This window comes from Camelina sativa, chromosome 3 (assembly GCF_000633955.1).
Source record: "Camelina sativa cultivar DH55 chromosome 3, Cs, whole genome shotgun sequence".
NCBI lineage: Eukaryota > Viridiplantae > Streptophyta > Magnoliopsida > Brassicales > Brassicaceae > Camelina > Camelina sativa.
Genome location: NC_025687.1, coordinates 15,932,058 through 15,958,800, shown reverse-complemented (window position 1 = coordinate 15,958,800; position 26,743 = coordinate 15,932,058). Strand labels below are relative to the sequence as shown.

General features: G+C 33.8%; 2 protein-coding genes across 3 annotated transcripts; both read left to right on the top strand.

The window, feature by feature from the left end:
* LOC104777251 (protein ABHD17B-like) lies at positions 311-3,634 on the top strand. Of its 2 annotated transcripts, none has more exons than XM_010501462.2 (5): positions 311-896; positions 1,677-1,713; positions 1,951-2,187; positions 2,619-2,666; positions 2,754-3,634. In XM_010501462.2, exons 1-5 carry the CDS (start codon positions 568-570, stop codon positions 3,372-3,374), a joined length of 1,272 nt encoding a protein of 423 aa, XP_010499764.1. In that variant the 5' UTR covers positions 311-567; the 3' UTR covers positions 3,375-3,634. The 2 variants fall into 2 exon arrangements, with proteins under 2 accessions (XP_010499764.1, XP_010499765.1); XM_010501463.2 differs by having other exon boundaries at positions 675-896; positions 1,677-1,708.
* On the top strand, positions 15,323-18,751 carry LOC104777249 (putative cellulose synthase-like protein D6). Its single transcript, XM_019243794.1, has 3 exons — positions 15,323-15,796; positions 15,909-16,740; positions 16,830-18,751. The coding sequence occupies exons 1-3, from the start codon at positions 15,411-15,413 to the stop codon at positions 18,585-18,587; spliced, it is 2,976 nt and encodes a 991-aa protein (XP_019099339.1). The 5' UTR covers positions 15,323-15,410; the 3' UTR covers positions 18,588-18,751.

Below are 26,743 nucleotides of genomic sequence, written 5' to 3'. Positions count from 1 at the left end.
AAAATATAATTAACATTGAATTTTGTTTTCTCCCCGACTAAAAATTCATTGATATGATATTAGTCAAACAATATTGTATTTTTTCTTTTTTCTTTTTCTTTTAAACATGCAAAAATTAAGGAAGGGAAAAATAAATAGTAATTTTTGTAATTAAGGAAGAGAAAAATAAATAGTATTTTTTTTAATAGAAAAAAATAGAAACGAAGAAGAAACAGTAAAGACAGAGCACTAAACCAATTACCTAGGAAACGCACGTTCACTCTCACACACTTTTTTTACTCACACACTTCTCTCTCTCTTCTTCTTCCTCTGTACTCTCTCACTCACAAACACACAAAACCAGAGTCTCTTTCTCTCTCTCTCTCTCTCCTTCTCTTTAAACTCTCTGTTAAATCTTCATCTTGTAGTATTTTCATATTCATATCATTACTCTTTTTTTTTTCCCATCTCTCTGTCTTTCTTCAGTCTCTGTTTAGTCTCTTCCCTCCTCTGTTTCTCTCTCTCTGTCTCTCTAGCGACGGACTGATGCACACATCTTTGTACTCTCCGCCGTAACGAACTCACCTAATGGGGTGCATGTTCTCTCACCTCGCCGCCAAATTCGCCTTTTTCCCACCTTCTCCTCCAACCTACCACCTCACCAAAACCCCCGACGGCAAACTCTCCGCCGTCTCCTCCGCTTCCTCCTCCTCCTCCACTTTTCCCTCCGCCGGAGACCCCTCTCTTGACGTGAAAGTGGTAAAGACGAGACGAGGCAACAAAGTCACAGCTTTTTACCTGAGAAACCCTAACGCAAGACTCACGCTTCTCTATTCTCATGGGAATGCCGCAGATTTGGGACAACTCTTCGATCTCTTCGTCCAACTCAAAGTCAATCTCCGAGTCAACCTCATGGGGTCTCTCTCTCTCTCTCTCTCTCTCTCTGATGTTCATACTCTTCATACGTCGTCGTTTGAGTTTAATTATTATCTTAACTTTTATAAATTGGTTATTGAGATTTCTTGGAAATGTTTATATTTTTTTTAATGCTACTTATTAGGTTTGTTATCGACAGTTTTATCAATAACTATGATTAATTTAGGCATATTTTGCTCAGCAAATGGAGTAAGTAATTAAGCATNTTTTTTTTTTTTTTTTTTTTTTTTTTTGTTTCCCTTTGATTTGTATAATTTGTTACTAAAATTGTTCTGTTTTTGGTTAAAGGTTCACATTTTTTTTAACTCCTAAATATTTTTATTTCTTTATGTTTCTTGAGAAAGCTCACGCTTTTGGGAAATGGGTTCTTGTCTTGTCTCGTTGCCCAAAAAGCTCAGATTTGGTGATATTTCCGACAAATTTTCTTTTTCCTTTTTATGTGTAAAAAATTGCATTGTTTTAGTAGAAATGTTTGGTGTTTTGCTTTTTTGTTTTATTTAGTGTCGTTTTAATTTTCTTGAATTTTTCCCTTTGTTTTACTTTGAAAATTCAATTCGAAATTTCTCACCTACCCACCATCAATTTGTGTATTTACTCTTGCGATAACGTCGGATTCAAATAGGTTGGTGATAATAATATAAGGTTAAGTGTAACCTTTCATTTTAGTAATCAATAGTATAGGTCAGTCAATTATGACACTTCATTTATTAATGGTTTGAGTTTTGATTTTGATTTTTGTTGTCTTTGTTTTAACTTTTCAGGTATGATTATTCAGGCTATGGAGCTTCTACCGGTAAGGTGTGTCAATGCATCTCCTCTACTACATAGATTGAATCTCAATGACAATTTTTTTCAATCGAAAATGTAACCTAGAAATCTTCCTAGGTTGTTGGAATGTTCTGTAGCAGTCTCATATAGCTTAGGAATGCTCTATATCGATCCATAGATTGATTGATCAGGCGTTATTTTGAGTTTTTTTAGATTGATCGTTTTGAAAATGTTTTCTGAAATGTGGTTTATAATTTGTGTTTGCAGCCGAGTGAGTACGATACATATGCGGATATAGAGGCGGTTTACGAGTGTCTGCAGACGGATTATGGGGTTGGGCAAGAAGATTTGATCTTGTATGGTCAATCAGTTGGCAGTGGACCGACGTTGCACCTTGCCTCTAAGCTTCCACGGCTTAGAGGTGTGGTTCTTCATAGCGGCATTCTCTCTGGTCTCCGTGTTCTATGTCATGTCAAGTTCAAGTTTTGTTGTGACATTTATTCGGTAAATATCCCACTCTGCCTTTTACTATTTGTTCTGTTGATTTAAGGGATTAGAGTTTCTGGTTTAGGAAGAGCGAATGAGCAAAACCGTGCAAAACTAGTCAAATAAGGACCTATATGTTCTTTTGAAACCATGTTTTACTTGTCGATTAGTCCGATATTTTACATGAACCACTTTCATGTCCGAAGAAAGTTTAGCTAGCCTAGGAAAGTAGTTATTTGGAAGCTAACCGGTTTAGAATTGGGTATGGCCGATGTGGAAGCAAATTGATTAAGGAGTGGCTATAACTAAGTTGGAAGCTAACCGGTCTAGAAGTAGATATGGCTAATGTGGAAGCTCACTGATTTAGAAGTGGCTATTGAAAGTTTAGAAGCTAACCGGTCATGGGGTTCTAATACTCTCCTCTTACTGATTTTGTTGTTTAATTGCAGAACGTAAACAAGATAAAGAAGGTGAAATGCCCTGTTCTTGTCATACACGTAAGCATAATCTGTATCTTCAGCCTCAGCCTGAACCCTATTTATATTCGTAAAGCTTAACTGATCTTACTATCTATTGTTACGCAGGGAACGGAGGACGATGTAGTGAATTGGTTACACGGAAACAGGCTTTGGAAAATGGCGAAGGAACCATATGAACCGCTTTGGATTAAAGGTGGTGGACATTGCAACCTCGAGATCTATCCGGACTACATTAGACATCTCTTCCGGTTTATACAAGATATGGAGAATACAAACACTAAGTCTCGTCTCAAAAAGATTTGGCAAGAAATCCGTAGGCGAGATGAATCCTTAGGATGTTGTAGTTCCGGACTGTGCAGACCTAGCTGCAGCTGTCCCAAACCTCGATGTCCGAAACCCAGCTGCAGTTGCGGTTGCGGTTGCGGGGGATGCGGTTGTTTCAAGTGTTCGTGTCCGTCATTTAAGGGATGCTTCTCTTGCTGCAAGAAACCGAGCTGTGCAAGTAGTTGTTGCTGTCCTAAGTTCAAATGCAGCTGTTTTGGAAAGCCAAAATGTCCAAAATGCTCTTGTTGGAAATGTTTAAAATGCCCTGACTCTGAGTGTTGTCGGAGTTGTTGTTGCTTGGCCGGTTATTTTAGCTGGCTGTGTTGCTGCGGCGGAGGGAGGAGGAAGGAGGGGGAGAGGGAGAGTAGAGGGACTACTACGGTGGCTAAGAGTGAAGGGTAATATTGATATTTCGATATTTTTGTATAGATATTATTGAAAAGATTCGGTAAAACATTAGGAGAGATTCATGAGAATAGACTCAGATTTGAGGCGAAAAGTTAATTTATCATTCCGAGGAAAAAAATATATGAAAAAAAAAAAATATAGAAATATGAAATCTTGAATCTTGGAACCAAATCAAGTTTGATGTTGCTCATATCAAGCTTATTTTGTTAAATTATCGAATCCCTTCTAAATGGTTTATGCAAAAGGTTTAAGTCTATCTCTGACTCTTAGCTTCAACTGCTAAATTGGGCCTATTTGTTGTACCAAGATTCTATAGTTCGCCCTATATCAAAGTAAGACAATGCACTTCGTCAATGAAACCATGCTTTTAGTTTTAACCAACCATGATTGAAATTACACTGGAAGAATTCTAACTTCTAAGCCTTGTCAATTCTCAATCAAAATGGTGAATCTTCAGCACGATAAAATAGTTAACAATGTCTCACACTAATGGAAGGAAACCAATAATACTGTACATCTTGAACTCATCCATATGGTCCACCAGGTTGTATATGGAAATACTTGGAATCCATGATATCTATGATTCTAATTCGTACTTTTCTGGTATATTTTTAGGATGCTTACCCGTAAGTAGTCGTTATAATGTTGTATTAGTCAGATATGTACATTACGTGAAACAATTGTACAATCGAAGAAGTAGTTGTTAGAAGCTATCTGGAGATAGTTCATGCGAACAGCACTTCACATTTTATTTTATTAATTAAAAGAAAAACAAGTTTTGTCAATTTGAAATGCACATACTTAAAGCCCTTATCCATGTTACGTTTGGACCACATTACGTGCAAGATATGGTTCGTTCTTATTAGCTTGTTTGGTATGACCCATTACAAGTTATAATACTTAGGCATAAAATAAAGGGAACAAAAGAAAAAGAAAGAACAAATGAAAATGTAGTTCAAACGATGATTCAAGTAATGGTTTTGATCAGCATACTAATCTTTTGACTCGTTAAAACTTGAATGTTCTAACTCGTTGAGAAATATACAAATACGACTGTATATAATTTCAACAGAAGAAACATACAAACTGTTTATAATGTCAAAGTCAAACCTGCATACACATATTCTTTTCGAGAATGAGTATGAATTGTGAAATATTAACATTAGATGACGTCCGTTTATGAAGTGCTTCTACCAAACCAAGTACTTTTCATTTTTCTGATTTAAAAATATATTGAGGAAGTTTAACAAAATAAACAGTCAAACTTTTAAGGATTGATGCGTGGTCTGATATATTAATTGATTACTAAATCTATTTATATAGTTTTTTTTTTAATATATTTTACATAGAAAATGTGTACATTACAAACTTTTTGACGATAAGTTATTTCCGATTCCCACAATCTATATTATTATTTTTGAAGTATATTTTGGTTTATGCCCTTCAAGTTTTGCTTATTTAATATGTTTTATTTACAACATTAACCCCTAACAATTTTCCTAAAATAATGGAACTATTTAAATATACCTAATTTGATACGTTTATTGCCATAAATAGCTGGAAAACATCTATACATTTCGATTTTTCCACAAACAACTCTACACATTAAATTTTAATCTCATAAAAATTTTCAAACCTATTTTAATAGATCTTTAGAGAAAAGATTTGTTAGTTTCCCTAAATTATCTCGGCTTAATTAATAGTTTTCATTTAATATTTTTTACATTTATTGATGAAATATACATAATATTAGCTTAAAATCGAGAATAGAAACAAACAATATCTCCAATTTACTAATCAAGGATAACAAAGAGAACAAGTAAATGCTAACAATAAAGCGTGCAATCAAAATCAAATCTTTGTGTTAAAAACTTAAAAACTTAAAATAGTTATATCAAAAATAATTGTTAGACGAATGATTCTACAAATATGACTATCATATTTAATATATATATATATATATATATATATATATATATTAGCATTTATTTTAGATTGCAAAAAGATTTGATCACCACAATATTCTAGACTTTCTTTTAAACATAAACCTAACTATTACTACCTCTCTATAAATAATTTTTCACCAGATACAAAACAAATTAGCATATCAATGTTCTATCAATATAGCGTTTTTTTGGCATTAGTCCCATATAGGATGAGTTAAGTGGAATTGTTATTCTCTTTTAAACACCTTTAAATGTGTACTACATAACAAATATATTACTAGACTATACATATACCACGGGTTATATCACTTCAAAAAAATCCTATAATTTCAATACTATAATTAAAAACCTCTAAAATCTTATAAAATTTAATATAATAATAAAAATATCCTGTGGATTAAATTCTAAAATTAAAACCTTAGAAAATAATTGAATAAATTATTTATTAACTAATTTCATAAATTATTAAATTGTCATATGTGTTTGAAATTTATTAACTTGCATATTCTACCCACATATATATATATATATATATATACTATATAAGGTCCGCGTTATTACGCGAGTAAAAATTAAAATTATTTAGAATAATTAAGTAGTAATATACATGTTTTTAGAATTTATCTTGTAACATTTTAATATTGAATATAAACCTCTCATATTTCATTTTAATACTCTCTCGGTTCCATTATATAAGAATTTTAAGGCTTTCTTTTGCTCTATTTTATAATATTTTCTCCAATTTCTACGTAGAATTTCTATTAATATAATAATTTATGACTATTTGAACTATGCAATATATTTTTCTATTGGTTGAAATTTTATAAATGACATAATATTTCTTATTTATTAATCTTTGTGTTTTTACCTTAAAACTTTTATATGACTGGAAGTACTATTTAAATATCTATATCATCATAATAAACCATATTTTAAGTTTAATTATACATTTCATCTTAATGCATATAACTAAATATTTTATACCAGACACAATTAATACATTATATCAAATCTGTATCTTAGTAAGAATCATAAATACAAATAAAAATTAACAAAATACAATTCACAACAAAAACTGAATCAACATTATTGAAGATGTATTTGTTATGTTGTTATCTCATAAGTACTAATTTTACCTCGTGTCATAATCAATTTTAAATGAGTGAAATTTATAAAATAAAAACATAGAGACATTCTCATCAAATAACTGAAGATTCATTCCTATAAATTATAATTTATTTCGAATTATCTTATGTTTTAACATATGCATTACAAAAATACATGTGTTGAAATTATAAGGGCAATTCTCAAAAATAGCACAAATTAAAGTATTCATTCCAAAGTTAGCACACATTCTTCTATTTTCCAAAACTAGCACACATGGTTTAATTAAATAATAAAACACTAAAATTATTAATTCATTATGATTCTCTCACGCGCTTTCTTCGATCAAGTGAAAATCACACCAAAATCTCCGGCGATCAATTGAAACAACCATGTTCGGTGACATCCGCAGTTCCCAGTTGTCGGAGATTATCAAATTGAAAGATGAATCTGATTTCGAGAAGCTTCTCTCATCGGGTAATCAGATCTCCGTAACATGCTTCGGTTCTCTTCTCTCTGGTGCGTACACTTCCTCACTCGTTTTGTGTGTCATTTGAATCATCGAGATCCAAATTCTGGATCGACCTGTTCAGCTTTCTTGAGCTGTTCCCGAATCTGTAGGTTAATCTTCCTTGTTTTTTTTTCTATTCATCCTTCTCGATTTCATTCATTACGTTTGATTTGTTTAAACTAAAAAACTTTTGATAAACCTCGACAATTGATTTGAATCTCCTCGTGTTGGTTGCAATCAAAATGACTTTGATATTTGGATTTGATTTTGTGGTGCAGACTTGGTATGTGATGAAGTATTGACACTGAGACCGCAAGTTGGTACTCAAGGTTACTAATAACAAAGAGGTAATTGAATGTGCCTTCTTGGAGTTCATCTTATACTTCTCTCAATTGAGGAGATAAGAGCATAAAATTTAGTATTTGCTATTAAAGAGTATATCTGATTCGTCAAATGATGGGTTTCTTGTTTTGGAAAATGTTAGTCATGGTTCCATGATGATGATGTCTAGACTTATCTTTTCATGTTGGTAATAGATGTACTTTGGTCCTAGTTATGTGGTTACTTTATTTTTATTTTTTGTCTTCGTGAGTGTGATTACTAATAGAGTTATATTACTTTGTTTTCCTAGGTTTCGATGAATTGTGTGGCGATGGGTTAGTTAAATAAGCATACTTTGTTAACTCTTTTAGAGCTGCTGTTTTAGTGGATGTTGAAAGCATGTTTTGTGTTTGTTAGCCGAAGTGTGGTTCTTTAGAACTTGTTGAGAGACAGGCGGATGTTGACGTAACATAGCATCAACTTTTGTTGTTAATTTTGTTAATTAGCTATCACCATGTTAGGCTACTTGTTTCATTCTTTTGATAAGAAGTGTATGTATATTTAAATTTTTCTTTTTTTCTTAAACTTAGTGTCTCAAGGTCAAGACAGACCAAGCACAAAGAAGCAACGAAGATGGATTCATAGCTTTAAGAAGTGTGTTGACATTACATAGAACCATATTTTTTTATTTGTTGTTAGACATGTATGATGGTTGTGATACATTTTTATATTGTTTGGGTACTTTTACGATGTTTCTGCACTATAATACTGTCACAAGTTTCTATTAGACAAGCTAATAGTTGTTGAGGTAATTGAAATTCAGTTTGCTACAGATTCTCTTTAATTTCAAGAAAATTCAAGAAGGATTTCACGAAATTCAGGAAATATTCCACCCAATTCTGGAAAGATTTATTGAATTTCAGGATGACCTTCATAAAAAGTTTGTAATTCAAGATCACTTTCATAAAAATTCTGGACATTGGTAAACACTAGAATATGCACAAAAGTAGAATATTTATCCTTCACTAATGGAGTAATCATTGACATACTGAGGGAAAACACAAAAATATATTTAGAAACACACATTCATATAAATTTAGGAAGGAATCAATAATATTTAGGAATGACATCTTAAAATTCATGATATCTTTCATAAATATTTAGGAAGACACAAAATCAAATCATTACACCTATTGTACATGTAGATAAATTAGCACAAAATAAAATCAATATCCCTCACTAAATGAATAATTTGTGATACATTAAGACAAAATATAAACAAAAGATTCAAAAGCTCAATTATTCTAAATTTAGGAAGGATTTTATAATATTTAGGAAGATGTCTTTAATGTTTAGGAATGCTTTCATAAACATTTAGAAATCCCAAGTAATGACCATAACTTGAAATATATGTTTTTCAAAAATGGTGATAACCAGAACCAAAATTGCGTTCAAGTGTTTTGGAATCCTCAGCTTTGCCATGCAATATAGTAATTCTTTCCTTGTTCACTGTCTCTGCAATTTTTTTTTTGTCTGTTGATACAATAACTTGATGATTAATCACCTCATCAGCCATTTATGTAATCAATGCAGTTACCTTTAGATCTGAACTATAACTAAAGGATCACTAGAATGTGAACAATAATTGGAACACCGATTTCATTAACAATAGACTTAATTTTATTTTTATCAGAAGTCGTTAACACTAACACCGTAGATGTTGCGATTTGCCTCTCCGCCGATGAACTCTCCTTTAGAAGCTTTAACAATGGAGCAACACCACCTTCATCTATAACAATCTTCTTATTTCGATCATTATCTACAACAAAAGAACCAATCTAATTCACCACATCAATTCTCTCAACACGACCGAATGCAAAATTGGATCATTCGTACCTACAAGAGGAAACGAAATCACCACTTCATCATTATCAAATTCAAACTCACAAAATTCATTTGACATTTCATCATAAACTTGATGACAAGAACCGGAGATGAATTGAACAAACTTTCTAAGCATTTGAGCAAGCTGATCTACTTGTTTCCAAACCTTAATCACTAATCAAACACACTCAGAATCCATTTCACATCACCATTAGAAGATTTGAAGATGAAAACAAATATATTCAGGAACACATTCTTATATTGGTTAATAGAGTTGTATCATGACTATAACTTATTAACATGAAAACAAAAATATTCAGGAATGATTGAATGATGTTTAGGAAGGATCCTTTTAAATTCAGGATGGTTTTCCTAAAACATCATGAACATCTCTGTTGCAACCTGAACACGCAGATAGTCAGATACAACTCTATGACATGGCTTCATCTATGCATTGCCCAACCAAAAAAATCAATCTAAACACACATTAATATAAAAACAGATTCAAAAATTGATTTACCAAAGCTTTTACTTGTTCCCGTAAGAGGAATCAAACGATCCACATTGACTTTAACTCTCACGTCAGCAAACTACATCAACAGCGGCAAGTCTAAAGCTCCTCACTGTTGTCAAGCACACCATCACTGTCCATATCAAACAGAACCGCCGTAATTATACTCAGAGGATTCTCCGCCGTCGTACTCACTATCGTCGACGGAAGTGCCGTTTAGATTAATTAAACTTTGATCTTCAAGAATAAGGTGAATGAAGATGCTATTGATGTGGATTTTTATTGGATTGGTTTCAGTCAATCGATTGGGGAATTAATTGAAAAGATTTGAAGATCTCAGTTCAAAATCTTCATCACAAGTTTCGACGGAGCTTTGAAAACTAAAATTTAGTATTTGGAATTTAGGCCATAGAATTTAATTGTTTTATAGATAGAAAAACGTATTTTTGAAAATAGACAACATGATAGGGTATTTTTTAAAAGTGACATAGGAAAAGTGATATTTTTGAAAATCTCCCTATTTTTAAATGATTTTTTCAAGATGATACATATTAATACTTGAAAAAAATTTAAACTTAAATAAATTTCTTTGTTAGACATTCAGTTTAGTAATCACATTACTATCTATTCAATCGTAAAACCATAATTCACTTCTTCATGGATTAGAGTTAAAATTTTAATAAAAAATAATATGAGCATCGTATGAGATAATATGTATATTCGTTAGTATTTTAAATTTACAATAAAAATAATCAGTAAAAAATCAGTTAACATCCACAAAATTTTTAGAAATCCAAAAATATCCTAGATATTATTCTTCTATATGTCATAATTTTATAAGTAATAATTTTGTCAATTCTCATTAATTAACCAAAATATCTTTCCAACAAACTCAAATTTTATATTATTTTTAGGTTTTTCATATTACTACATGCATTAAAATCTTTAAAATAAAACATGTAAAAATATAGTAATACACATCATGTATTGAAATTTTTTATTTTTAAATTTATTATTCTTTCAAGGTTTTTTGTACTTACTTATAAATTTTTTTTATATTACAACGATAAATACAATTAATATCTGACTAAAATTATGTTAATAACTTATGTTATTCTTTTTAACTTTGTTATTCATTATTTATTGATTAATATATATGCTTAATAAATTAAGTTTTTGATTACACATGTCAAATTTTATCAAGAACACAAGTATAATATAATTAGCAAACAATGGAAATATATTGATTTTGTAAGTTTTCCTTTTTGATTTAGAAAATATATTTTTTTTAAATATAAACATGTAAAATTCTGTAGATATAATTAAGTTGTCCTACTACGTTTATATAAATTTTTTTTTGACATTTGTCAACATCTGAATGATACAATTGACACGTGTCACGATCTTGTTAATTAGTAATTTTGTCATCGAATTTTATATAATAAGATATATATATATAGATGCACTGCATAGTAACATGATCTGTTTACTTTTATAACAATGAATTTTAATTGATAAATTAAAAATGAAAATAATTAATTTTTATATACATTAAACACATAAAATAACTATTACTTCTCACCTTTCTCTATATTTTTATACATAAAAAAACACAATCAAGCGGTGTACCGCGGGTCAAAACTTAGATAACATAGTAACATTTATATTAAAAAACAAAAAAACTTAACCATTTTATTTAAGATCATATATGACATTAAAATCATCCTGTAAATTCAATAAATAGTTATAGGTATATAATTTAAAAATTAATAAAACAATATTAAAATAACAAACAAATACAATATACGTATTTTAAATATTTAAAATTTAAAAATATAGTGCCGCGGTGTACCGCGGGTTAAATCCTAGTTAAAATAGTATAAGGGAAATCAAGTGGAAGGTCAGGAAATTGTAGGTCCTAATCCGTTAATAAGTTCAATGAATTTTTATTTAAAACCTTCTTAAAAAGGGACATTACTTTGGTCACGACTCCTAAGTCCTGAGTAATTGGATTCATTGGATAGTCAAATGATATTTTGACTAACATTTTACATTTTTTTTTTAAATCTATAAAATTTCAATTCCATCCAAAAAAAAATCTATACTATTAAATGGGGAGCACACTTAGAGATAAAAAAAAAAACAAAAAACATGACATATATCCATGTTGCCAAACAGACCAATTTGCCTACATAATTAAAAAAAAAAATTAAACTTCCTTAAAACAATGGTAACAATTACTAAAGAAATAAATGATTGACTATTTTTCATAATTGGTTATAAGGAATGATATTTAAATTTGGGATCTAATTTTAGATATGGTTATAACCCATAAATAAATAATTTGAATATATTGTTTTCCAAATAGTTTTCTAAATTCAATATTAAACATTTATTGTTTTCTAAAAACAGTTAGTCATGTGTTATATAAATTCGATTCAAATTATTCTAGTATTTAAGAAACTATATTAACTATAAATGATACATTATATTTTATGAAATTAAATTCAGTATAAATAATAAATTCAAATATTTTAGGAAACTATATTAATGATTAAGTATAAGAGATCTCAATCTTTAACAAATATTATAATAACTAAAGTTAGAGATTGTTGCCAAAAAAAAAAATAGTTAGAGATTTATACAATTTTTTCAAAACACGATTACAAATTAAAACATGACATTAAATCTCATTTAAAATGATAACTTAAATTGATGAGAGATGCTAATTAGTTGAAATTAATAAATATTTTGTAAAATATAAAAAATAAATTTTAAATATAAAACCCGTTTCTTCATTAACCTTAACGAGCATAGCACAAGCCTTAAATTTCAAGGATGCAGGAAGAAGCGACTCATTCAACTCTATAATTATATTAAAACATATATCAAAAACGAAAACTCTATAATTATATTAAAACATATATCATCAATTTTGTTATCTTTCTAATATATAAAATTGAAAAGATTAATGAAAATAAAAAATATGGAAACATGTTCCGAGACTTTCCCATATCTTTAGCAGTTTGAATTACCCAAAAATGGAAAAATCTGATAATATTAGCGTAATTTAATCATTAATTACAAAAATCATGTATATTTACAAATATTTTTTTTTTGAATTTGAAACAAACAATAAATAGATTTTGACAAACAATTAAGATATTGAATGGTGATATCAAATATTTTGTTAAGATTTTTTTGTTAAAATTGTTAGACACACTTCTTTTCCTTATTAATAAAGACAAATATATTTGGGGGCTTATGGGGTTTCAACATATTTTTATGTGTATAAATGATTTTTTTGTAGGCTAACAAGCTCTCTTTTTTTACTTTAATTTCTTTAGGGTAGGAAGAAAAATTAACTTCTTCTTCTTATTTTCAGTATCACAAATATATCTATGTATTTGTGATAAATACTTTCAAAAAACTTTTGATGTGGGTTTATGTTAATTTGGTAAGTTTTTTGTTTGCAAGTTTCATACACAAAATAAAATTTGTATGATTCTTATATATCATTTCATCATATTGCACAAAGATCAATTTGATGTTTAACTAAATCAACACCAAACAATCAGAAAGTTTCATTTAAAATAATTAATTACAAAGTTATATTTTAATGTTATAAGTAGGTTAGTATATGCAATTCCAGATAATATTATTCTCTTCTGTTTTTTATTTTAATATTTTTATTTTTATACACTTGCAGAAAATTCAAGAGAATCAAAAGATTACAAATGTAATCCTCGCTACATCTGATACTATTTAAATATTATTTTTAATTAAAATGTATAAGTAGATTTGGGGTAAAAGCTGCATATCTACTAAGTAGATCAAATAAAAATATTACTCAATAATTGGTGTAATTAATCATATACATTTTTATAGAGATATATGTAATTTTGCAACAGGTCAGAACATGTAAACAATATATCTGTGTACTATATACTCGCTTATATATCACACTCATTATAAATCTAATGTATAGGGAAGATCAGATACGAGACGGGAACAAGTAATTTTTAAAAAATAAAAACATTATATAAACTATTTTTCATAGAAAAAGAACAAGAAATAAATATATCAAGACGGGATTATAAAATTACGATAGTTAAATTAAATTTCATGTGAATCTAAAATTTATGGTGAAGCGATTATTATTTCAAACGTTTAGAAATTTGATAAAGGTAAACTAATATAAGTTTATGTTATAAATGCTATACCAAATAATTATATTTATAAATAAAATGTTATGTTGATGCGAATCCTTTACCTACTTTCTTATTTGTTGGATTAAAATATACAATCTCAAATTGATAAATTATTATTAAAACTACGGTTATAAGATAAAAAAAACAGGACATACCATATATGGGATGAGACGGGTTCCGGAAACAGACATAAACATATATACTATCTTTCTCTTACTATTTTTTAATGTACTTAAATCTAATTTTCTTCTTTTCTAAACCAAACTGAAAATAAATTGGTACAAAGTTGGATTATGAATGTTAATAACATTTTTAACATTCATAATTACAAATGTAACTCCGCATAGTCCAAACCTAATTGCAAACTTAGGGGGTATATTGAAACAATGATTTTGGAGGATTTGATGGGATTTAGAAAATTTGGAATTTTGATAGATTTTAGGGGACTTGATATGATTTATGGTAAAATTCTTTCAAATCCCACCTAAAACCATGAGATTTGTATTTCTGTATTTTTAACTAAACAAATCCTCCAAAATCCTCCACAATCCCTAAAACTTATTAAAATCCAAATCCACAAACTGTTTTGAATAACACTGGATTTCAAAGTAGATTTTTAAATCATCAGTTGAATAACAGTGGATTTCATGTGACTTTTTAAAATCCATGATTAAATAACATATGATTTGTAACTTTTACACAAATCAATTAAAATGTCAAGTTGAATACACCCCTTAGTCTTTTTAATATTAACCCCGCACGTTCATTTAACAACAAGGAAACATGGTGTTTTTTTTTTGTGTGCAAAGGAAACAATTTTATTTATTTATATTTAATTAAACTAAGATTACAACTTCACAATCTTGTGTATCTCTTACAATAAGTAGTAATGGAAAATAAAATCAAACGTTTCCTTAATAGTCCTAATCTTTTCCCTTTCTGAGTCAGCGCGTGGACGAGGTCCATGCATGAAATAGCAACACCACCAGTACCAAAAATACCAAAAATACCCTTTATAATTACTCGAATTCCCCGTTTCTACCACCCACTTTGGTGTACACACTTCTTTCGTCTCTTGGTGAAAGCAGCATTAATAGCTGTGTTCAACACATTTTAAAATTTATTACTCCTTACGTTAAATAAAATTCGCTAATTTAAGGTAACAAAATCTCTTTTTATTTGTTACCATTTAATATGGATTTTGTACAAAAAAAACTTTGTGTTTCTTGATGATATATTTCAGAGATTTTGATTTTGCGTTAATGGTAATAAAAAAAAAAAAACAGAGAAGAATTAACATTTTTTTTTTGAAAAATCTCATCAGTGATACTGATTTTGTATCGAAAAGGGTAAGAGTTCCTTATGGATTTGATTCTCAATTTACTTTTCTCCACAGATCTTTTCCATTAAAAAAAAATCGATTACTTTGATTCTCCAAATAAATCTTTATTTCTCACTCAGTGCCGTTTTTTTTTTGTGGCTCCGTCGTATTTTTCTAAATTCCGGCAACGGCAGGATTAGATTGTGCTCATATATCAAACGATGCCCGGAGAATCTCCTATAAGACATCCCAGAATCAGCCACGTGTCAAACTCCGGCAGCGATTTCGGAAGCAAGGAAGATTACACCAGTTACATCGTCCAGGTCCCTCCGACGCCGGACAACAACCCGGCGTCTCTTTCAATCGTTCTCTGTGACATCGATCCAAATCCGGTGACGGTTCCGACCGCTCCTGGAGACACCGATTCCGGTTCATCTTGCAAAGACGACGAACCGGATCAAACCGATCTGAGAAACAGTGAAGAAGAAGAAGAAGAAGAAGACGAAGAAGAAGAAGATGAAGAAGAACACGATACCTTGCTTTACAAGCTATCTAATCCTTTAACTCGTATCGACAAAATCTCTCCGATCATCATCGCTCTTTATCGGTAATAATAATATACAAATCTCTGTCGTGTCAGTTACAAACACTTTGATGTCACACTTTTCAGGATGTGTTGTGATTTTGTTTTGTATTTATTATTTTTATTATTATTACAGGACTCTAATAGTTGTTCGAGTTGTAGCTCTTGTTCTGTTTCTCATCTGGAGAATCAGAAACCCTAACAACAAAGCAATATGGTTATGGTTACTCTCTGTAATCTGCGAAATCTGGTTTGCTTTCTCTTGGTTACTCGACCAAATCCCTAAGTTGTTCCCTGTGAACCACGGAACCGATATCGAAGCCTTAAAGGAGACATTCGAACCGTCATCAGACCCCGATAAACCGACCGAGAAATCGGATCTTCCGGGTATTGATGTGTTTGTCTCAACGGCTGATGCAGATAAAGAGCCTCCACTAGTTACAGCCAACACAATCCTCTCCATTTTATCTGTTGACTATCCTGTTCAGAAGCTCTCTTGTTATCTCTCAGATGATGGAGGATCGCTTCTTACCTTTGAAGCAATGGCTGAAGCCGCTAGCTTTGCGAAAATATGGGTGCCGTTTTGCAGGAAACATAACATCGAGCCGAGGAATCCGGAGAGCTACTTTGGTTTGAAAAGAGATCCTTATAAGGGAAAGGTGAGGCATGACTTTGTTAGAGATCGACGGTATGTGAAACGAGGTTACGAGGAGTTTAAGGTTCGGGTTAATGCGCTGTCTCATTCCATTAGAAGGAGATCGGATGCGTTTAATAGCAAAGAAGAGATGAAAGCTTTAGAGAAATGGAAGCATTGGAAGATTAGAGTTGAAGAGGACCAATTCAAGGAGCCAAGGCCTGCTTTAGTAGCTCCTAAAGCTACTTGGATGAGCGATGGAACTCACTGGCCAGGTACTTGGGCGGTCCCATGTCCGCACCATTCCAGAGGTGATCACGCTAGTGTCATACAGGTAAAGAAAACGCATGGTTTGAGATCTGCTTGATATATAGCGTATGAGTTTTGACTCATTGAGAATGGTGATTTTTGTTTTGCTTGTAGGTGTTACTTGATCCTCCTGGAGACAAACCAGTTATGGGGAGAGGTGGTGAAGGGCGCACACTTGATTTTGAAGGGATAGACATTCGTTTACCGATGCTTGTTTACGTGAGCCGCGAGAAACGACCTGGCTATGACCATAACAAGAAGGCAGGAGCTATGAATGCTTTGGTACGCGCCTCGGCTATAATGTCTAATGGACCTTTCATCTTGAACTTGGACTGCGACCATTATGTCTACAACTCTGAAGCATTTAGAAATGGGATCTGTTTCATGATGGACCGTGATGGTGACCGCGTTTGCTATGTTCAGTTTCCGCAGAGGTTTGAAGGAATCGATCCTTCTGACCGCTATGCTAACAAGAATACTGTCTTCTTTGACATTAATCTACGGGCTCTCGATGGGATCCAAGGTCCAATGTACGTCGGAACAGGATGCCTCTTCCGTCGAACCGCGCTTTACGGTTTCGACCCGCCTGATGTTTTTGTGGCGTACGAAGAACCATCTGGTTGTTACAACTGCTGTTTCCCGCGGATCAAGAAACGTAGGCCCGGAAGCATAGCTTCTGAACCAGAGTATTGTATTGATGTCGAGGAAGAAGAGCGGGTTGATATCAGTTTGATTCCAAAGCAATTCGGTAGCTCGAGTATACTAGTGAGTTCAGTTAAGGTCGCGGAGTTTCAAGGTAGGCCACTAGCTACGGTTCAACCGAGCAGACGCGGACGTCCTCCTGGTTCTTTAACCGGAAGCCGTGAACCGCTTGATGTTGCGATGGTAAACGAGGCGGTTAACGTGATCTCTTGCTGGTACGAGGACAAAACAGAATGGGGAATCAATGTCGGATGGATCTACGGATCAGTAACCGAAGATGTCGTGACAGGTTTTAGAATGCACGAAAAAGGATGGAGATCATTCTATTGTGTAACAGAGCCAGACGCATTCCGTGGAACTGCACCTATAAACTTAACTGACCGGCTCCACCAGGTTCTCCGTTGGGCCACTGGTTCAGTCGAGATCTTCTTCTCCCGAAACAACGCTATCTTCGCGGGTCGAAAACTCAAATTCCTCCAGAGAATATCTTACCTCAACGTTGGAATATACCCATTCACAAGCATTTTCATCTTAACCTATTGCTTCCTCCCGCCGTTATCTCTCTTCTCTGGTCACTTCGTTGTTGAAACACTCACCGGATCATTCCTCGTTTACCTTTTGGTAATCACATTGTCTCTTTGTGGATTAGCTGTTCTTGAAGTCAAGTGGTCAGGTATCTCTTTAGAAGAATGGTGGAGAAACGAACAGTTTTGGTTAATAGGCGGTACGAGCGCACATTTAGTAGCGGTACTTCAAGGTATACTCAAAGTCATAGCCGGAATCGAAATCTCATTCACCTTGACTTCAAAATCTTCAACAGGAGGAGATGACGAAGAGGATGATTTCGCTGATCTTTATCTCTTTAAATGGACTGCTCTGATGATTCTACCGTTGACGATCATAATCTTGAACATCGTAGCGATACTTTTCGCGGTTTGTAGGACTGTTTTCAGTGAGAGACCACAGTGGAGTAATCTTCTTGGTGGGACTTTCTTTGCTGCTTGGGTGTTGCTTCATATGTATCCGTTTGCGAAAGGTTTGATGGGAAGAGGAGGAAGAACACCGACAATTGTGTATGTTTGGTCAGGACTTATCGCTATTTGCTTGTTTCTTCTCTATATTACTATTAAGAATTCGGAGATTGATGGAGGATCGTTTCTGGTGACTTAGATGCATCCCCCCATAGATAGGACAATGTAAATATATGTTATAGTGCTGCCGGTTGGGAACTGAAAACAGAGTGGTTTATTTTATTTTGGTTTTGGATGGTTTAATCCGTTAAGATTGTCTTGGCTGGTTTTATATGTTTTGTGCGATTGTTTATGATCAAAATTTTAAATGTGTTTGTTCATGGTCAGAGAGGTATTTGGGGATAAATTTACAATTTTTTTGGAGAAAAAAAATGGAAGTGTCGTTTCATTATTTACGTACGTTTTGTTTCAATTTCTAGTGTTAATTTCATATTCAACCCTAGCTTTGTATTCTTCTTCTTCACCGGTGTGAATCAAGTAGAGCAGGCTTGCTTACAACACAAGCCAGTGGTTTCCCAACGCAATAAACGTTCTTCCTTTTTGAAGAAACTCATAGCTATGGTTAACTGTAGTTTGTCTCCCTCACCAACTCCAGTGTACATTTATTAGATAGACAAAAGATTAACTCACAAAACAAAAACTACAAAGCACAGGAAAGAAAACAGAACCAATTTCAAGAAGAAGAAACTATCAAATTTCAAAAATGTCTCGCAAAGATTTCATGACACTCTTCAGGTACAGTACAAAGCTTTTGTTGGCTGTCCAAAACTTTTCTCTTCCAAAAATAATTTGAAATCTCACTATCAGTTTGACGAAACCTGAAGCCAGAGAGCTCTGTTTTTTAGGCTCCATTATGTATAAATAATATACAGGAATATTTATCAACGGCCAAGATATTTTTGAGTGAGGGTGAACTTCTGAGGTGGTGTAAGTATGATTTATAACTTTTTTTTTTCTTTTAAAGTTTCTTCTAAACACTAAACCTAAATCTTACATATATTGCTGATGTGATTTTGTATATCACATCTCTAGTTATAAATTTCTACTTTCATATTTACAAATTTTTATTCTGGCTATAAAATTCATAATCATAAGCTTCCAATAACACATTTGCTAAAGCCACTAATTGATCTTAGTTTCCGGGTACAAAGCCCAGCAGAACTCAACAGAGCAAAAATCGCATTGTCATCTCTATCACATGCTAAATGCTTCTTAAGTTCTAAATTGCTCTTAAAATTTTAAGGTTCAAAGCTTGGCAGCGGAAAATATATTTTGCGGAAAATATATTTTGGATCATTTCTTTCATTTGTGTGTATGTAAGAGAGAACCAGATATGCGTTATGCCAGTCTTTTACTTGGGGCTCACTTTTGTTTCAAGCCCAAATAATATTCTTTAATTATGAAGATAATACGCTGTATATATATACAAAAGATCCGCTGTAGAATATTGGCTAAATGCTCTTAATATTTTCAGGTACAAAGCTTGGCAGCGAAAATTTATTTTGGATCATTTATTTCATGTAGTATATGTAAGAGAGAACAATATATTCATCGTGCCAGTCTTTGACTTCATGATTTAAAAGATATTTTAAATTTAAATTTTTTTACCCAAATAATATTATTTGGTAAAAAAGATAATATTAATTTTGACTCTTCGCGAATCTTCTTCACCGCCTCACGTTAATCGGTGATCCAGCCTTCCGTCGCCGGCGGATTTCTCAGTTTAGCTAAGGCTAACCTTCTCCTATCATGGCAGATCAAGATATTTGGATTAATCTTCAAAACTTAAATCTGGGTTCAAATCGCACTCCACTTCAATTATCGGGTGAAGCTCGTAGGAAACGGGAAGAGGAGCATGCTCTCGGTCTCGTGGTTAAAGGTATCCATCCTTCACAAAACCCAGTTGGATGGCAGAGTAAACAGTAGAATTAATGAAGATGGAACAGTCCAGTTTTTCTTCAAGCAAGCCCACCACCTTAATACTGTTTATGAAGGAGGCCTCTGGACCTACAAGATTTGGCTGGTAATAGTTGATAAGTGGTCTAGGAGACATTACCCCGATTACCTTCGTGTTCTTAAATTTTGGGTAAAAATTCACAATATCCCGGATGACTCTAGGAATAACCGTGCGATCACTGAAATTGGGGAGATATTAGGATCTGTAGAGGAAGTTGTTATCCAAGAGCCTAATATAAATCAAGCTGGGGAGGTTATGGTGAGGGTTAAATTTGATGCCACCAGTAGACTCATATTTGCTCGCTTCTTCTGTTTTGAGGATTAGAGTGAGCCTACCCTTGTCAGATTTACTTTTGAAAAGCTTAGGAAGTTCTGCACTACGTGTGGTAGTCTCTCCCATCTAGCTGCAACATGCTTGGTTCATGATCAACAGATTGAAAATAGCCCCATCCCAGAACCTGCTGATGATACAATGGGAGAAGCAGCTAGTTCCAATCCCAATTATGAAAACTTAGAACAACATCTTCAGATGGATCAAGAAAGAGATCTTATGGATCTTATAATCCCGGAAGCTGCTCAACTACATCCACACCAACCTCTGACGATCAACGACACAATCTCAACCTCTGTTGATGTACTCGAGCGAGGGACGAAGCGTAAATTTCATCAGACAAGTGAGGATGAGGAAGCATCGACTTCTAAAAGGAAACCAATTGAACAAACTGTGAACAACGCTTTAGGGGAGGTGGAAACCTCAAAGCCACCATCCCCAAGATGAAGATACTGCACTGGAATTGTCAAGGGCTGATGAACCCCTTGACAATTCCTTATCTCAAGGATATCAACCGTAAGTATAGATTTGATATCCTCTTCCTCATAGAAACTAAGAATAATGATGCGTTTGTACAGAAGCTTGGTGAAGAACTCTTTTTCTCTCAGAACCTTTTGATCCCTCCCAATGGGCTTAGTGGAGGGTTAGCAATATTTTGGCGGAATACGGTAAAGGTTGATTTTCTCTCAACCCCAACACTTTACCACACTGATATGTCTATTACCGAAGGGCCATCGACTTTTTGTTTAACCTACGTTTATGGTAATCCGGAGAGAAAACCACGACAGTCGCTTTGGCAAACTCTGGAGAATCTGGCAGTGGAAGGGTTTTGCCAGAATAGATCAACAGTAGTTTTGGGAGATTTCAATGAGCTTAAAAACAATTCAGAAAAGCTTGGGGGTCCTCCAAAACCCGAATGGAAATTTATCAACTTTAGGAGGTTGTTGTGTGCTTCAGGTCTTCATGAGGTTAAAACATATGGTGGGCCATATACTTGGATAGGCAACAAAAGCACCGGTACCATTAAGTGCAAATTGGATAGAGTACTAGCAACTGCAGATTGGAGAGAGCAATTCCCGAAAGCCATTGCACAACTGCTTGACTGGGTGGGCTCTGATCACAAGCCACTACTGCTCCAAACAGACGACAACCAATGGAGGGGAATCAAGCTATTTAGGTATGATAACCAGTGGCGATCAAATGAAGAAGGTCAAAGGCTTATTCAGCACACATGGAATCAAGAATGTCAGCAGTTACCACCGTATCAGTTCAGAGAAGCGCTGTTGAGATGCAGGAATAGTCTGTCTCGCTGGAAGTTGAACCAAAATCTTAACTCAAGGAAAAACATCAAGCAACTGCGTCTGGATCTCCAAACAGCGTATGCTTCCCACCATGTTGATTTTCACTATGTTACTGATTTAAAGCTTAAACTGCAACAAGAATACAGGAAGGAAGAGGAGTACTGGTGTTCCAAAAGCAGAATACAATGGATGAATGCGGGAGACAAAAACACGAAATTTTTCCATGCAAAAACCAAGCAGAGAAGAAGTTACAATCGAATTACCTCTATTCATGATGCAAATGGGAATGTACATCAAACAAATGAACATGTTCAGGAGGTAATAAACTCATATTTCTCTGACCTCTATTCATCTTCAGGCAGTGAACACCTTGATGCCATCCTCCAGCATTTGCAACCAAGAGTCACACAAGAGATGAACCAATCACTTACTGCCTCAGTAACTGAGAAAGAAATCTATGATGCTCTTTTTAGCATGAATGTTGACAAGGCACCAGGTCCTGATGGTCTAAGCGCGGGCTTCTACAAATATCACTGGAGTGATATTAAACACGGTGTGATTAAGTTTGTTAATCATTTTTTTGATACTGGTTATCTAGACCCGCAACTAAACCATACACACATTTGCCTTATTCCCAAAATTGCTTCACCCACCCAAGTAAAAGATTTTAGACCGATTAGTTTATGCAATATAGCATATAAACTAATCTCTAAAATTTTGGCAGAAAGACTTAAATCCTGGTTGCACTCTCTGATATCTGAATTTCAATCTGCATTTATCCCTGGCAGATTAATTACATATAATATTATTGTTACTCATGAGCTCCTCCATTCACTGCGCACAAAAAAAATCAAGACTCCCTTCATGGCTTTAAAGTTAGATATAGCCAAAGCATTTGATAAGGTTGAATGGAATTATATTGAGGTTATTCTAAAAAGGTTAGGTTTTGCAGACAAGTGGTGCCAATGGATCATGAAGTGCATCACAACAGTCTCCTATTCAGTGCTACTTAATGGTTCCCCCTCTAAACAGCTCATACCACAAAGAGATCTTCGACAAGGTGACCCTCTCTCACCTTATCTCTACTTGCTTTGTACAGAAGGACTATCAGCTTTAATTACACAAGCAGTCAAAGTGAATCACATTCATGGTTTCAAAGCAAGTTACGTTATATCCCATATGTTCTTTGCTGATGATTCCCTTCTTTTCTGTACAGCTGATGAAGAAGAATGCCAAAGAGTTATCAATCTACTAAAGATTTACGCCGCAGCTTTAGGCCAATATGTCAACTTCCAAAAGTCAGCTATTCAATTTGGTAAGACTGTTCACCCAGACATCCAACAGAGTATTATGAATTCTCTAGGGATCAATAAAAATGGTGGGTTTGGGAAATATCTAGGTTTACCAGAAGCGATAGGGCGAAATAAAGCAAATGTTTTTGCTTATATATCACAAAAAGTGCAAAATAAGTTGAATAGCTGGTATTCTAATCTCTTATCTCCCGGAGGGAAGGAAGTTTTGATTAAAGCTGTTGCTACTGCTCTTCCTACTTATGCAATGTCCTGTTTTTTGCTACCTCAGAAAATCATAAATCATCTTACAGGACAAATCAGGAACAATTTGGTGGTCTGGAGCTAAAGAAAAGAACAAGATACCTTGGTTTTCTTGGGCCAAGATGACCAAACTGAAGCAATATGGAGGAATGTGATTCATAGATCTTCATCAATTCAACATTGCCTTATTAGCAAAACAGGCATGGAGAATTCTCAAAGAGCCTCAATCCCTTCTTGCAAGAGTCCTCCAAGCTAAATACTTCTCACAATCAGTGTTGACGGATGCAAAGTTGGGACATCGACCTAGTCACGCCTGGAGGAGCATATACCAAGGTATACAACTAGTTAAACAAGGCCTCAAATGGAGAATAGGAGATGGTAATACTGTAAGAATATGACAAGATCCATCGATTGATAACCCTCCTCGACCAGTTAGGAGAGCGAATTTGAATCAGACAAATCCCAACTCGCTTAAGGTGGTGGATCTTCTTACACCAAGTACAAACCAGTGGAGTGAGGAGAAACTTCGCGAATTAGTGCATCCACAAGATATTAGTCACATCCGGAGAATCAGACCACGTTTCGTCAAGGTACCTGACATGCCTATATGGACATTTACAAAAAATGGTCAGTATTCAGTAAAATCAGGCTACCATCAACTCACCAAAGTGGATGAAGAGTCTATCCTAACCGCAAGTACACTTTGGAAATCATTGTGGTCTTTGTTTGTCCCACCAAAAATCAAGCACTTTTGGTGGAGAGTCCTTCATAATGCTCTTCCGGTTGCTGAGACATTGGTATTAAGGAATATCAATATTCCACGAGAATGTCACTTTTGTGGAGAAGCACAAGAGACCATCATTCACCTCCTTTTCCACTGCAGAATATCAAGAGAAGTTTGGGAGCTTTCTCCTGTGCCTATCAATGCAGGTCAATTAGACTCTCACAATTCTCTTGCTAAAAAAATTCAGCTTCTCATTTCAAGGAAAAACGTAGCCTCTCCAAAGGAGTACATTTTCCCGTTCATTGGTTGGCGGATTTGGAAAGCCCGTAATGACCTTATTTACAATAGCAAAAGATGGTCCATTCCTGATATCATACGCAAAGCTCTCACGGATTTTAGTTTATGGAAGGAGGCGAACAATGGATCGTTGACTCACGACAATAAGCATGAACAGCAGGAGAAGACTAATATGGTCACCAATAGAGCTGCTTTGAACCAAACTAACATATTCTATTGTTATACAGATGGATCATGGCTAAATAATCAAAGCAGAGCTGGGATAGGATGGGAACTACATAATGCCCAGGGCAAATGTATTCTCAAAGGATCCTCATCAATTGAGCCCACCAATGCTGCTCTTGAAGTAGAAGCCATTGCGATCAAAGAAGCACTCATCCATGTCAAATGTTTGGACTACAAACCAGTAGTCTTCTGTGGTGATTCGAAGACCATTTATACATACCTTCAGAAAGCTAAAGAGCAAGGCAAGTCACCGGATGAGTTTGCAGAAATTCAAGGCCATCTGGATGACATACTTGAATTGTCCACCAGTCTTCATCATTTCACTTTTATCAGTAGGACATCAAATGCATCTGCTGATGCATTAGCAAAAAAAGCTAGAGTTGTAAACTCGCCTATGATTATCTCTTGGTTTAGTTAATCTTGTAAAACTATGTACCTCTTTATTTAAATGGAAAGAAACGTTGACCAACAAAAAAAAAGATAATATTAATTTTGTTAAGGGTAATTTTAGTAATTATAATATGCCTCGTCATCATCCTAATCATCATGCCCCCTCACCGTTCACGTCATGCCACATCATTATTTTTGACAGTTGACTAATGGTAAAATTATTCAAGGATGATTTTGTCACAAATCAATAAGAGGCCAGATAATTTATTTGAATTTTATTAATTGTTCAGATTGAAAATTACACTGTCTTGTCGTTTGGGTAGGAAAATACACTTTAGACATTGTTCGGGTTAAAATTTACCCTTTTTCCGTAAGAGATAACCATATGTGCATTGTGCCAGTCTTATACTTGGGACCCGCCTTTGTTTCAAGACCTTCTTGGTAAAACCGAGGAAGCGGCTTGGAGAGGCCTTTCTTGTAGTTCGTTGTTTATATATACAAAATAGCCGATGTAGCACATTGGCTAAATGCTTATAAGATCTAAGTTGATTTAAAAGTTTGTGGGTTTAAAGCCATATAGGGGAAAATTTATTTTTAAACATTTTTTTCTGAAGTATATGACGGAGAGAACCATAGATGCATTGTGCGAGTCTTTTACTTGAGACACGCCTTTGTTTAAAACCCTTCTTGGTAAAGTAAAGGAGGCGGCGTGGAGATACATAAAAGATCCGTTGTAGCACATTGGCTAAAGGCTTTTTAAAATCTAAATTGCTCTCAAAATTTTAAGGTTTAAAACTCGGCAGCGAAATTTTTTTTGGAACATTTCTTTCTTGCTGTATATGTCAGAGAGAACCATAGATGTATTGTGCTAGTTAGGACCTATCTTTGTTTCAAACTTTCTTGGTGAAACCAAGGAAGCAACGTGCAGATGCCCTTCCAGTAGTCCAATGTATATATATACAAATGATCCGCTGTAGCACATTAGCTAAGTGCTTCTTAAGACCTAAGATGCTTTTAAAGTTACCAGGTTCAGTGCTCGACAACGGAAAATTAAGTTTGGATCATATCTTTCTTGTAGTGTATGTCGCAGAGAATGAGAGATGCATTGTGCTAGTATTTTACTTGGGACACACCTTTATTTCATACCCTTCTTGGTAAAGCCGAGATATCGGCTTGAAAATGCCTTTCTAGTAGTCCGTTGTATATATATATACAAAAGATCCGCTGTAATACATTGGCTAATTGCTTTCTTAGCTCTAAGTATCTTTTAAAATTTTCGCAGCAAAAATTTTATTTTGGATCATTTCTTTCATGTAGTATATGTCCGAGAAAACCATATATGCAATGTGTTAATATTTTACTTGAGACCCACCTTTGTTTCAAACCCTTCTTGGAAAACCCGGCGTGCATATGCGTTTCTAGTAGTTTACTATATATGCACTGTGCCGATCTTTTAGTTGGGACCCCACTTTCTTTCAAATTTATATTGGTATTGCCTAGGAAGCGGTGTGGATATGC

Coding starts and splice junctions, on each gene's coding strand:
- LOC104777251 (XM_010501462.2), top strand. CDS start 568: ATGGGGTGCATGTTCTCTCACCTCGCCGCCAAATTCGCCTTTTTCCCA. Junction 1,714..1,950: donor ATGGAGCTTCTACCGGTAAG/GTGTGTCAATGC, acceptor TTGTGTTTGCAG/CCGAGTGAGTACGATACATA. Junction 2,667..2,753: donor GCCCTGTTCTTGTCATACAC/GTAAGCATAATC, acceptor ATTGTTACGCAG/GGAACGGAGGACGATGTAGT.
- LOC104777249 (XM_019243794.1), top strand. CDS start 15,411: ATGCCCGGAGAATCTCCTATAAGACATCCCAGAATCAGCCACGTGTCA. Junction 15,797..15,908: donor ATCATCATCGCTCTTTATCG/GTAATAATAATA, acceptor TTATTATTACAG/GACTCTAATAGTTGTTCGAG. Junction 16,741..16,829: donor ATCACGCTAGTGTCATACAG/GTAAAGAAAACG, acceptor TTTTGCTTGTAG/GTGTTACTTGATCCTCCTGG.